This window comes from Episyrphus balteatus, chromosome 1 (assembly GCF_945859705.1).
Source record: "Episyrphus balteatus chromosome 1, idEpiBalt1.1, whole genome shotgun sequence".
NCBI lineage: Eukaryota > Metazoa > Arthropoda > Insecta > Diptera > Syrphidae > Episyrphus > Episyrphus balteatus.
The window spans coordinates 122,933,470-122,948,549 of NC_079134.1; the positions used below are offsets into that span (position 1 = coordinate 122,933,470).

The following is a 15,080-nucleotide window of genomic DNA, read 5'->3' on the forward strand; positions in this document are numbered from 1 at the left end:
ACAATAATCGGCATTTTCCCAACCAGGTAACCGCCTGCTTTAAGGCCGTGTGCGCATTGTGTTAAAATGTTGGTTAAATTTTCTACCACTATTAAACTTTGACGTTTGGTTAAAAAAGGGATCAAATTTATTTTTTTGGTGTGCGAATAGGGTTTAAATGTGTTAAATGGGACTTTTTTTGCACTACTTTGATTAAAATTCCCTCAAGATAAAACAAAATTACCCTCAAAAATGCTTTTTCGTATATTCAATTAATTATTTTTTATAACAAAACTTAACTGAAAATATATGAAGTTAAATATTCTAGTACAAATATGTAAGAAATTCTTAATTTCACATACTTTTTTTTTATTTTTATCGATAATTTTCCACTTCTTTACGATCAAAAAGACATTTTTTATACAGTCTTCGAACACTAATTCATAGTTCATCAGCTGCCAAAAAAAAGAAATATAAAAAATAAAAAAACAAGCCACCAATTCCTACATTTTCAAGTTTTCAAGATGAATAATAATTTGAGGAAGTACTTTGTATTAATTAATAGCATTAATACTTTTACATTTCTTAAAAAATCAACGCATTATAACAAAAATAATTCCAAATCTTTCTTGATCTTTCTATATTGAGAAACGTCATATTTTAACCACTTATGTCAAATTTTACCCTGCTCCGCAGCTGGGTAAATTTTAACCCATTTTATTCACCACTCTAGTGTCAAAATTTAACCAAACGTCAAATTTTAACCAACATTTTAACCCAATTCGCACACGGCCTAAATAGCACTGCATTGAGGCCGTCAGCTACAGCAGCTTCATTGGACTTAAGCAGCTTCGATATGACTCTCTTCACTTCGGTCATGTTGGAGAAATGGAAATGTTGGCTTTCATCGTCAAAAACGAATTTTACTGACTTACTTGGAAACCAAACAAAGATTATCTCATACGAGCACAATGAATTATATCATCAACCATTTTGAACTCGAACTGAGTATAGGGTAGTAGATATTTCTGTTAGTAAGAGCTCTATTCATTAGTCTTTGTTGGTTTTAGAAGATTTATCGATAGGAGATTCGCTATATTAGAACTCTTAACATTGTTAAATATAGTTATTCAGAAGATCATAAATTTATTTATATCTTTTTTTATGGAAACAGCCTGTCAGCACCGTAATCAAGCCAATTAGGTATTTCTTTATTCTCATGTACATGCATTTCGTCAAACTATTATTCATTTTTTAATACCTATCTTTCCTCATATATAAGCCCTGCAAACACCAACTTTCATTCAAAACCAAAATATATTTCCTGCATGTTTTTATTTTTTTAATGAACCCCATATACACAAAAAAAATGTCACCAACATACAACTGCATTAAAAGAATTTCATTGTTTCATAAAACACTCCCAGACCCTCTGCCCTTATATCCGCGTTTTTATGTCACAACATAAAATTTATGATCCAATGATAAAGACAGCCCGCCAAAGTGTTTCATATTAAGGGCGTTTTCTAAAAAAAAGAACAAAAATACAACAGACAAACATATCTTCAATTAACAGTCGCGCGTGCTTCAAAAAGATAAATCCCCAAATATGACTTTGCGTAGGTCTTATGGAAAGAGAAAAAAAATGTTTATGTTTTTATACCAAACTCAGTCATAAGTCAATTTAGGACGATTTAATGCAATATTTCATTTAGTAATTATTTTTCGTTGTTTTTTTTTCGAAAATATTTGCCAAGCAATGCGGTGCTATACACATGTGATCCCAAATCCCAACACGCGCTGTATGCATAATTTCCTACATCCGTTTGAAATTAAAACCATATTTTGGACATTTTTTTGTATTAAATTTTGAAGATGCTTTTAAACAGATGTATGAGTTGAAAATAACATTCCAATAGTCACATAAAGGTACCTAAATGCACATTTTCAACTTTATTTCCTTGAAAACATAATTGGTGTTGTATATTTTATAACCTCTATGCGGGCTTGATTGAAACACTCATGCATTTTAATAATTCATCTGTTAATGAGTTATGAAACCACAACCATTCAGTTAATCTGCTAGTGAATGAAATACAATTCCTGCGCCACTCAACTTTACTCATTGATTTGATCCGTGCAACTTTTCAGCAAGCCAATTTATACGTCTTTCAAAAGGTATCTATGCATGAACTGTGCGAAATTGATATCTCCATTCAATTTTCAACACACACAGATACTCTTGTATCTACTATATGACTATATCCAATGTTCAAGCGAACGTCAATTTGTCATTTAAAGCTGCAGTTGCTAGTGTTGCATTATCAAATCAACTAGATATAATGTCCGAAGAGGTATACTTCAATTGAAAAGCTAAAGCAGTGGGTGAAACTCAAATGGTCCAGTGAATTTTCTTGCAATGAGCCGCAAAAATACTTGTTGAATGCAAAGATATTTATCTTTTGAGCAAAGGCCTGTGGGATAATCCGTAACCACTGCCACTGCTTTTCTGATGTGGGATCATTTTATTGAAGTATTTATCAATTGAAACGTAGAAAGGCACTATGAAATGATCTCTGTGGGTAAAATAAGACATACAACAGCTTGCAGAAGATTCAAAGTCGGCTTTGCTTTGCTTTATGATTGAACCTCAAGGCTTTGCTTTATTTGAAATTATTTGAAAAATGAATATCAAATATTTGTTTTGTGTTAAACAGTGTAGGGTGCAAGAAAAAAACATAAACACAACTTTTGTTTGAGTATTTTTTTTAACTAAATTAATTTAAATTAAAAACAAAAAAAAACTAATTTTTGGATTTTTAAGAAAAAATTTATTTTTTTTTGAAAAATAATTTGTTTTTAATTTTTTTTTAAACATGTCGATGAATTTTCTTGAATTTTTGCTTTTAAAAGTCGAAATCAAATCAAAAAAATATAAGATTAAAGAATCCCTTAATTTACCAACGAAGATAACACTGGTCGGCAAAAAAACAAAAAAAGTCGGGAGCAAGAACTTTGTTAGGTGAATTTAATTGACTTTATAGTGCTGAATTGAAAACTGTTTACAGATTTATTCTATCACGTCTAGTTTTTGAGCTACACTCATTACTATTTTCACTATAAACTCCCAAAAATTAATTTTCAATTAAGTTCTTTTTGATGTTTAGTCAAAATTATATATTTTTCTGTAATATAATGCTTTTTTTAAGTCCAAATCAGAACATGTAAATTCAATACTTTAAAAAAGAAAAAAAAAAAACAAGCAAGATTTTGAGATATTTATCATAAATTTATTTTTTCTTCATTCGTTTTAAATGTGAAAATGTTTATTTTCATTTTATTGCATCTAATAAACGTGTTTCCTTACTCGAAAAGTGTAGTTCAAACAGCTTAAAAACACATTCGGACCTACAACAAGCCCCCTAGCCACGTACAAAATTCATACAACGAATCTTTAAAACAAGTTTCATGAATTTGCAAACAGCTACGGCGGAGATACAAATACAGTCTGCTACGTCTTTTTCCTCAGAATCATCACTTACAGCATTATTTGACGCCTGTCTCTTATTTATTTTGACTACTTTATCGGTGATTTTCTTTTCCTACCTTGTTTAGCTACCAAAAGCTTCCTATTCCGCCTGTAGTATCTTAAAAAATTATACTGTTGCTAATAATTATTAGCAACATTTATATATTATATATTATATTAATATTTATTTTTCATAAGTAACGTTAAAATATTTTTAGATTTTTACTGTTGCTTATTATAATAAGCAACAGTAAAAATTTATTTTTCATAAGTAACATTAAAATATTTTTAGATTTTTACTGTTGCTTATTATAATAAGCAACAGTAAAAATCTAAAAATATTTTAATGTTACTTATGAAAAATAAATATTAAACTTATTTAGCTATAATTAAATAAGGTCGTATTTGAATTGATCTCAAAATAAGACTCAACACCGCCCATGGATACGGTGACCATCCGTCCCGGTTTACCCGGGACTGTCCCGTATTTCTACAGCTTGTCCCGGGTTTTTATTTAAGAAACCCGGGACGTATAAGTGTCCCGTATTTTGTAATTTGTCCCGTTATTGTCCCGTATTTGAACATACTCTGATTTTTGTATTCAATATTTTAAATACTTTGTACGGAAAACAAGAAAACAGTGGCTGGAAATTAAAATTAAATACGCTGCTGAAGCAAAACGAAAATGTTTCTAAGTCTCCAAAGTCAAAAAACTTTTGCTGCAAGAAAAATTGAATGGACAAATAAATGGGAGTGACAAACGATTGAAAAATCTATTTCGTTACCTAAGCTGCGTATTGTGCAACGAAAAGCAAAATTTTCGTTTGCGATTTCGTTGTGCTGGTTTTGTACGAAAATTTTCGTTTCGCCTCTAGACTAGGTATTTGTTTCTTTTTCAATGTTCGTCAATTATTTAGTTCCAGCGTCTGTTTGTCAGGTTTCTACACCAGGTTAAATGTTTACGAATAAAGAACAATATATGGAAGAGTAAAGAACCCAGATTAGTTTCAAAACTTTTAAGGAAATGTTAAAGATCATATACAATTTCAAAATCATTTAAAATAAAATTAAAATGTTAAAAAACAGCTCTCCCGATTTTGATTACAATAATATTTTCTTAGAAGTTATTAACAGACATTATTATTAAACCATTTTTTCGATTTCTGATTTCGACTTAAATGATTTAAAAAAAAAACGCTCCCATAAAATCGTTTAGGAAATCTTGATATCAAAATAATTAAAAAAATATGAAAACTCATTTCAAAAAATTAAATTTTTTATTGAAAAATCAATATTTTCAAAACGATCCAACGAATTTTTTATCTGTCCCGGGTTTCGCTTCCAGAAATATGGTCACCGTACCCATGGACGGTCTTGCCCCATTCACAACTTAATTGATTGATTTGCTGAAATACGACTCTTTCTTTCGCAAGAAATACTTTTAAATATCCACCTTCTATTATAAAAAAAGTAAAAAAATTTAATTATTCCATTGTTTAAAATACAACTTACTTTTCGCATTAACGATATCTAACGATTTGATGAAATTTCACAAAATTTACCTTAAGTTTTCGGCGTCTCAACCGAACTTGCTCAAACTTACGAAAAGCCACTTATTTAATATTGCAAGTATTGCCAATCTTATTTTTTTATTTATAGGTATAAAAACGGTCTTTCATCCGTGAAAAGGTATTTTTTTTTTTGGAAGAAATAAGAGGATTTGGACCAAAACACCCTGTGCATAAAAACCAAAAACCAAGAAATTCATTGAGAAATTGTTGCAATTGGTGTCATAAACCATAACCAAGAGATATTATTGAAATATCCCAGAACCTAGATTGAAGTTGTTTATTTTCAAGAGAAATTAGAATTTAGATTTTATCACATAAATTTAATATGAGAGTAAAACTAGAACTACATCGAAACCCAAAAGCAAAAAAAGTATAAGAAACACAAAGTGAAAAAAGTACAAAAAAGTTTCTAATTTTTCAAATAATTTCAATTTTTAAATGTCACATCAATAGAATTGTTTTAGTTATTTTGTATTTTGTTTACTTTTTATACTTTTTTTGGACTTTGTATTTCGATATACATACCTAGTTCTAGCTTAATGGAATTATTTTGTGCAAGAGTTTTATTATTTAGATTTTTATTTTAAATTCAGGTTTAAATCATGCAAAATATCCTTTCTTTCAATTTTAGTTAGGTATAAAATCTAACTTTTCATTTCTCTCAAGAGAAATGTAAAATGAAAATGAATGTTTGTATTGATGGATCTGAATTTGCTAAGCACACTGTTCACTAAGCCATAAAAAAAAAAAAAAAACAAAACAAAAAATTAATAGAAATCCGAGCCATATCCTTACGTCTAGGTTTTATATTTCAATTCAACTGCTGTAGGTCATAATGTTGTTCCCAATTACAACTGAATGAGAAGGATGTGTGGGAACATCATATTTTTATTTTGTTTTGAATTGAGAATTCAATTTCCTTATAGCTCACCGTATTTCATATAATTTGTTGATCTTTATGAACGTACATATGTATAACATCATTATAATCCACCTCCGTAGCAATTGGAGTACCTACCTAGCAGCTCTCAAAACTAATTTATTCTAATCCTCATTTTTTTCTAATTTTATTTTTGTTTTATATTTTTTTTTTTTGCAGGTATGCCAACCTATAATGCGCGACGGTACAAACTGCTCGAATCCAATCAACGCCGGACGTTACATAGAGGAGTTTACATGCCTCGGCATCAATTCCACACCACGAATGTTGAAGGAAGTTCGCCTCTCATTCCCCAGTGGTCATTCTAGCTTTTCCACCTTCACAATGGTCTACATGGCTGTGAGTATTATTATCATTATTGTAATCCACAACTTGACATTTAATGCGTTTTATCATTTCGTAACATCAAGTCCGTAGCTAAAAGAGTATAAAAAGATGCTTGATTCAAATTCTTATTCAATACCTCGTAACAAATACTTTGTACGTTATTAGTGGAGAAATGATTTCATTTGTAAGCGCATTTACGAAGAAGAATACAAGAAAAAATAACCTATTAAATATTCGTAAGGTATCTAATTTTGGGTCAGAAAATGTTTTCCCCCCAAAATGATTTTCTATAGCTACGGTCTTGAATGTGAGGTCGGTTGCCAGGTTGTCTATGATGATGCAGAATTATTGTAGATGCATTCATATTATTTTGCAATCTAATTTAACTGGCATTATTTTTACTATTCTATTTTTTATTTTTTTTGTTCTTGTCAACAGCTGTATTTGCAATCGCGTATGAATTGGAAGGGATCAAAATTGCTAAAACATTTTCTCCAATTTCTGTTGATTATGATTGCATGGTACACCGCACTGAGTCGTGTTTCCGATTACAAACATCATTGGTCGGATGTTTTATCCGGAATGACAATTGGTTCCCTTTTTGCAGTTATTGTGGTAAGTTAAGAACTTTAACTCATTCAACAATTTTGTGAGTTTGTTTTTATTTTTTTTTTATATTTTGTATTGCCTATTGCTTTTAATGATGATCTATTTAAGCACATTCTAGATACTAGTAGGTATTTTGCAATAAATTATTTAATTGATTTTTTTTTTAAATGATGGGCGTGTTCGAAATGAGTTTAATATTTAGCCAAAGATTGTTCTATTTTTTTTTATAAAAAAAAATCGAATGAGGGTGTGCCAATCTTGCTCTCAATGCCGGCTATGTGAAGTTGGCACCCCAATTGCTTATTTCTTTTCAAACTTGCCTGTTTCGATTGCTTAAGGTTAGCCCAGGGTAGCCCATTTTTTTTTACCAGCCCACTTTTAGTTCTAAAATTATAACAGAATTATATTTTTTAACCTGTAATCAGTGTAAAAATCGTTGGTTTTGCACTGTATTTCATTTACCCAGGATAGCCTAACTTTTTCTTTATTCCATCGTTTTTTCAAAAGATAGAATAAAAAGGTTTTTTTTTATTATCAGAAACCGAAAAAATTATGATTTTTTTCCTGTGAAAACATCGTTTGTTTAAAACCTTGGCTGTTTGCCCAACTTTTGCCCAGGGTATCCCAACTTTTATTTTCACTATCCCTTGCTTAGTTTAAGGCCGTGTGTGAATTGGGTTAAATAGTTAACCCCGTGTAAAATTTTTGATACTATTGAGGTGAATACAAAATTTTCAGCTGTTAAAAATTTAATGGGCTCTGGGACTTGGTTAAATTGAGTCAAATGTTTTTTGCAGATGGTTTTGTTTTTTTTTATTAAAAATTAGTTTCATCCCAGAAAAGAGGCAGAGAAATATATTAAACAATAAGCCTAACAATTATAGAAGCATTATATTGTATTCACCTCACAAAAAAAAAATAGTACGTATACACCACAGTGACCTTTTTTAATTTATAATTTAGAAAAATTAAATCCACTGTGTCTCAAATGTTATTAATTTGACTTAGAGTTCTTGCTTAATTGAATTAAGTCCATATAACATTCTTGTTCAGAAGCTTAGGTTGATTTGTTTTATTTCACCTTAAAAACCACAAAATACAAATATTTTTTCATTGAATCACTGATTTTTTTAGTTTGCCTAGAAAAGTTACATTACAAAAAATATAAAATGGTGTGTAAAATGAATTCTTTTTCAGTACATATATAAATAGTATTTTTTTAAGTACTTTCTTAACTAATCATAGTTCCAACAAATTACATCACTTGTTTTTGTTACCAAGCTTTTAAAAATCAATTTTTTTTTCAGTGTAAAAATTGTCTTTTTTACACTTATTCCCAATCAAACCTGATAATTTTAACAAATTACACCACTGTATTTCGTTAGTCCACTCTTAGTTAAAAAATTAGGACAAAAAAGCTTTTTTCAAATTACCAACCTCTTAAAAATTTTAAAAACAGTGATAAAATTTGATATCATGGTTAATTGAGAAAAAGTGTAATACACATATATTGTGGCACGACTTGTAATACATACGAGAAAAAGTGTAAAGAGGACAATTTTTACACTGAAAAAAAAAACAAATTTTGATTTTTAAGAGGTTGATAATTTGAATAAATGTTTTTTATCATAAAATTTGAACTAAGATTTGTTATGGAAGATTAATCTATAAAATAATCCTTCGTATTGCTTTTTTACATACATAGCTTTGAAAAGGTTATAATTTATAATATTTGATTTGAATAAAATTTAAAAAAAATTGAAGCTGTACGTATCTAATACTTTTATCAAATCGTTTCCCAGATTTCTGTCTATAACATCCACAATTGAGAAATTCCCCTTATAATATAGTATTTCATCATACAATTGCTTTTTGTATAGTTTTTTCTGGTTTTTATTTATTCCCTGCATGCATAATCCATTCTAATTGCTTACAATAGAATGTTCCCTTTTTTTCTTGTGTTTGTTTAGTTTTTATATTTACATTAATTAATTACTTTTAATTTGCAACAAAAGACAATCAGCACCTTGACATTAATCAATTGCAAGTCTTGCTGGTCTTGTTGCTGCTTTATCAATCTACTACATAATTTGCTTGAAACATGCTAATCTCTAATTCAATACTTGTATATTCTAGGCGCGTTTTACACCAACAAATTGGTTTAATTGGTACACTGTATGGCCGCAGTCAAAACAAACTAAATCGAACTGATCCGTGTTTTGAATATTAAAAAAAAAATTACATACATATAAAAATCTGTTTAACATTTTTTTTTTTTTATTTATTTTTGAAATTCTTCTGAATTAAGTATAAAGTTAAAGTTTATTTCTTAACAACATAAATAAATAAAAAAATAAATAAAGTCATCAGCATTAACGCATTCAAAACAAAATGAATAGTCTTTTTAATTCTGAATTAAAATGGTTATAGTTTGATAATGTAGTAGATCTTTTAAAATTCTATAAAATCTAGGTATTTGGTTTAGGGTTTTCCAAAACCAAGTAGGATAATATTTTTTAGTTTTTGGTACGAGAAATATTGAGAATATTTCTGCATTCAACATTCAGAAACATGCTTAAACAAATTGTGTACCTACTTAAAAGAATCTTGAAGAAATCTAACCAAAGTTGCCTGCTTCATGAAGCTAGTCTGTCCAAAGATCAACCATCTTAATAATATTTATCTTAGCAAATCATTTATTCTATCCAACCTTTTCTGTGGTAAAAATACTTGTGGTTGTTTATCTTTTTTTTTCCTTTCCTTTTATTACATTTAAACCTTAAATCACAAAACCACCAAACTCATGTCAACCTGCGAACTATATTAACCCAATTAACTTCTTTTCCTGTTTTCCTTGTGGTTTTTACTTTCCTCGAGGAAGATTTGATTTAAAATCAGTAATAATGGTAAAGACTACACCTTTTCGACTTGTCGTTCTACTCAAATGGAGAATCCAATAACCAATGAACTTGGTTCCGACAACCACAAATGGATGTAAAAGCGATTAATCCGTAAGAACATTGCATGGACTTGCTCTGATCTTTGGATGCATGTCATCACGCAATGAATCTTTTAAATACGAACACTAAATTTGTCGAAAAATTCAATTATTTATTTAACTCACAGTTAACCACGAGTCCTTTTGCGTGATCTGTTTTAAGGTTTTAGTTATTTTTTCTTGATTTGCATTAAGGTACATGAACAAACTTTAAATGACTGCAGACCTATGCATTTTACTGAAGTAAACTAACCTTTAAGCAACTTTATCCAAGTACGTTTTTGAAATCGATGAGTTAGCCCTGGATGAACTAAAAATATTCCTTTAATATGGAACCACATTTTGTTTGCTAGGCTCTTCTGTGTTCATTCTCAAGTGAAGAACAGCTTCTTGAGCTGACTGGAGTCAAATTCAATTGCAGGATTAATAAACCAGCAATAATCAAGCAGGTACTAATATTTAAGTCCTAATATTAAATATTACTTTTTAATTGAAAAAATTTCAAAGCATCTATTCGTGAGTTCTTTTTTCACTCCAATTAAACGCTGTTGTTTTCTTCTAATCAGAAGCATTTCGACTTCTCCTTCTGGAGAGATACACGGCTAATAAATGGTACAGATAAGCAATAATAGAGTATTGTACGTATTGTTCGTCAACACATTCACATTTTGCTAGGAATAAAATTAGGGAAATGATTTTAGGCTTCTTTATGTGTCATTTATCCTTAAAATATGCAACATAAATTAGGGAAGTTTGTAAACGCCATCTAACATTTCATTTAATTACCTATGTTAAATTTGGTAATTATGAACTGAAGATAGATGCATTTCGGATTCTTTTGAATTTGAATTTTGTCTGTTACGTGTAACGTAAATTTAGAAAGAAGTTAGGATATACAACGTTGTAGTATTTTTTAAAGGTTATTTGGTAGTTGTATCAAAAGGAAATAAATTAAAACTAAAAAAAAAAACTATATTCTGTTTTTATAGATTAAGAAGTAGAATTTGAAATGTAAATAGGAACGCCTTGGTCGTCAGAATATCCAATAAATTGATGTCTTGAAGTTTCTTTATCAAGACAACACTGCAGCTGTGTGAACCGGAACGAAAGTACCAGAGGGTTTTTCCCTATCAATCAAGGAGTATGAACGGGATATTTTCTCAGTTCCCTGCTCTTAGCTTTCTTTTTTATTGATTTTGACTCCAAGTTTGCAGGGGCGATAAACATTGGAAATAGTGACTACCTTTCGAGTTTCGACACCCTTAGGTACACTCTTGCAAAATATGATAGATAGCTTCACAAATTATTATAACAAACGAAATATGGGTGTGAATTTAAATAGATCATAAGTATAGAAACTTTTAGAATCGGAGGAAACCAGGCGGCTAGCGAAAGAATGGTTTCTGAACAATGTTGAAATAAGAACAGTCATATAACAAACAAATTACGTCAAAATGGCTTTGAAAAAGCTTTAACTTTCGAAAGCATGTCGAATTCCTTTAAAAAATTGAATTGAAATAGGTTTTTTGTTCTGTAAATCATTCTCGGCACATTGCTTACATTTCGTAAACCACATCGGTATTGATTTCAATTCGACTTTTTTTTTTTTGGAAGAAAACGCTTCTTATTTTTTACTTTCACGTAAATCGAATAGCAGAATAGCGCCGTATCTCATATTTATAACATGTGTTAGATAGAGCATGTAAAAGAGACACTTCAAATGCCGAAAAGACCCTGGATACGACATTGGAGCATGTTTTATAAAAAACAAAGCCTTCCTTTTTGCTCTTATCTTTGAAACAGCCTCAAATTATTGTGCTTTTTTAAGTTAAGTTTCAAATTTGAGGTTAGTTCTAACATGATGAAGTCGAAAAGTATCGGCATTTTTTGTTTTCCTTCATTCTAGGGCCGAATTTTAGATAAATCATAGATAGATAACACAAACTGAAATCTTGAAACTTCAATGGTAGATATGGTGTTTAGGATTGCCTAATATAAAAGCTTGTGTATTCAGCACAGATTCAGTAGGCATTTGTAAGATATGCAACTTGGGGGCCGTTTCTCAACAAGGTACATCAACTACATCAGCTATTTACTACATCGACGACCCTAAAATCCAATAGTAAAGCTTCATTTAATATTGGGAAATATTGTTTGTGGTCGCAAACATTTAAAAATACCTACTAACATTTTAACCGTAAGGTCCGATGGGACAGAGATATTGAAGTTGAAAGTCGTTGTTGTAGCTGATGTAGTTGATGTAGATGAACGAGAAATCGGCCCCTGGCTGCTACCGTATTTTTAAATATTTGTCCATTTGTGATTCTATCCAAAAAGATAGATACAAGAGTATTTCTGTATTGCACATGATTTCTTGCACTCAAAGTACAATCATATTGATACATAGTTTCGAGGTATTTTCTTACACCTGGTCTAAGAAAACCAAAATGACTTGATAATCATGAATTAAGTTATAAGCATTTTGTGAATGGTCCTTTGCTTTATGAACAGCAGTCAGATATCTGTTGTGTCTCGATATCGAGATGCAGCCCAAACCATTGAAGCGATTGGCTCAAACTGATAGTTCAGAGTTTTGAGTGATTCCCAAAAGGGAGAATTAATTTTTTTAGTTCCAAAATTAACGTTACTTATCGTGACTCTCATGGAAAATGTTATTGTTGTCCTCGAAAACGCGTCCGATGAGTTTGATGCTAAAAAATATGCTGTGGGGAATAAGGTCATACTACTGCCAGGAATTGACAAAGCCTCCAAGGTTAACATTGCCATTAAAAAGTGCATCTCTGCTTAGCCGTTTGGACTCGAAGTTTAATTGAAGATCCCTCCCTTCTTTTGTTTCAAATTAATTGCACGTACCTATACTACACAAGAATGGTTGAGACTGAGAGTTATTAATCACTAGGGACTAGGTTATGCCTTGCTCCTTCATTAGTTGCAGTGCTACGAATTAATTTATTTTATTTTAAAAATTGTAAATTTAAATTTCTTTTTCATAAGGCGTGTGATATTTTGAAAATACTTATTGAACTAAATTTAAAGAAGCTGTCACCGAAAAAAAAACCAATATCAATTTAACATTTTTTAAATATCAAATTAACATTTTTTAAATATCAGCCAAAAATGCTCTATAAAATGTGTTTTATGATATTTAAAATGTTGAAACAACATTTTTATTATCAGGATGATATTTAAATGTCACATTTTGGAAATTTTTTTTGATATTTTATTATCATTTTTTCATATCAATTTCTCATTCCAAATTATTGAAAAATATTAAATAAAAAATTCTTAATGTGTACTAATTTAAAGGCGCTTTGTGTTTTTTCGAAGTAAAATGTATGATTTACTGAGAAAATTTGATCGGCACTAAGATTTTACTTCACATAGTTTGGGAGAAAATAACAAAACAATTATATCACCTATAATAGAAAAAATAATATCACCATTATTTTGTAAAGAATATTCCCTTTCAGTAATGTTTTGAAAAAAGAAAGAAAATTCTTAAAATAATAAAAATAATAAAAATGAAAAGGAAAGAAATAGGTTTCATTATAATAAACTAAAACGTAAAATCTAGTCAACATTGATATTTTAATTGTCAAAGTGAAATTTTCACTGTCCCACCTGAAATTAAAAAATGTCAAAATGATATGATAAAATATCAAAATTGATATTTTAATTGTTGGACGACTTTTGTCACTGAAAAATGTTAATTTGATAGCTGTTATTATCAAATTTTTTTTTCGGTATACAATGTTATTGTTTTATTGATATATGTATTAACTAATTGTAATATTATTTTAATTTTTCTTTCAGGCAAATTGTGTTTCTGATTTATTCAAGAAAAAAGACAGCTCATATTTGCCCACAACAAGGCCGGATAGCAGCATTTCTCCACAAACAATAACCAATGGTCATTCTTAGACCTAAGGCAACTATCCATAGAACACACCCAATCACACATATAGATTGCAAGCACCTCAAGTGTCTTCCAAAAATAAAAAAAAATCTACAATTATTTATTTTCCCCTTTTTATATAGTATCCTTTGTTTAAAATATATTTGATATAGTTTTATTGTTTTAATAAAAAAAAATTTCTACATTTATTGTGTCAAATTGCAAAGTTTTATTGTTTCTATGTAATACAACTATTATATTCACATTTATTAATCTAATCGAGTCAAAAATATAATAAAGCTCTTTAAATGGATGCTTTAATTTATTTTAAATTTAAATTTAACAATAAAAATGGGACTACTTAAAAAATACATAAATAAATACAAATATCCTAGATAGTATAAATATTGAGTCAATTTAATCACACTTTATCCGTGCTAAAAGCACATCACCACAAGTATTTATTAAAAAGTTCAAATGAATATTTTATTAATGAAAAAAAAAAAAAAATATTTAAGTTTGCATTCTGCATAAAAATGGGGGACAATGATATATTAATAAACGCGCCTTGTAAGTAAGCCTTAAAATAAAAAAAAAAATTAAAATTAAATATCAAGCAAAATAAAAAGGAAATGCAATAAAATTGATTGTAAATACAATAACTGCAAGTTCAATTAGAAAGAGATGTGAGGAGGCAGCGTTGTGAATTATAAGGATATAAAATTAATAAAAAATATTTAATCTTTGAGCAATATTTTATGTTTAATTTTATTATTGTTTTAAATGTTAAAAAATTTTGCATTTAGATTTCGAGAGTTTTAAGCAACTTCAATCTACAATAAGCCTTATTATAATGTGTAAAATAGAGTAAACAAATGTTTTTTATTTATAAGTTTTATTGAAATAATACAAAAAATATTACGTATAATATGATATTTAAACAAATAAAACGTTTATTTTATAATTAAAAGGTGTTTTTCTAAAGGTGTTTAAATCCTACGAATATTGGAATATAAGTTTAAAAGGAATGATTTCTCAAAAAAGAATTATATCTATAATAGTTTATTTTTGTAAACAAGAACTCGTTTCGAGAATTTCATCCAAAAATAAGAAGAAAATCTAAATTATAATCTAAAATAATAACGATATTTCGATTGCAAATAATTCAGCAACCAGACCTCCAAGAAACTTTTGGTTTTCAGCTATGAATA

The 15,080-nt window shown here is 29.1% G+C and overlaps 1 protein-coding gene across 2 annotated transcripts in view; it reads left to right on the forward strand.

Annotated features, from left to right (window-relative positions):
• Nucleotides 1-14,839, forward strand: part of LOC129917929 (putative phosphatidate phosphatase) — a 106,523-nt gene extending 91,684 nt beyond the window's left edge. The window contains exons 5-7 of one of the 2 annotated variants that reach the window (XM_055998175.1): nucleotides 6,179-6,358; nucleotides 6,785-6,961; nucleotides 9,092-9,225. In XM_055998175.1, coding sequence (XP_055854150.1) covers nucleotides 6,179-6,358; nucleotides 6,785-6,961; nucleotides 9,092-9,166 — 432 coding nt within the window. In that variant the 3' untranslated portion in view covers nucleotides 9,167-9,225. Of the gene's footprint in view, nucleotides 1-6,178; nucleotides 6,359-6,784; nucleotides 6,962-9,091; nucleotides 9,226-13,787 lie in introns of those variants that run through there. The other variant, XM_055998165.1, reaches the window with a different exon arrangement.
• The last annotated feature ends 241 nt before the right edge of the window (nucleotides 14,840-15,080 follow it).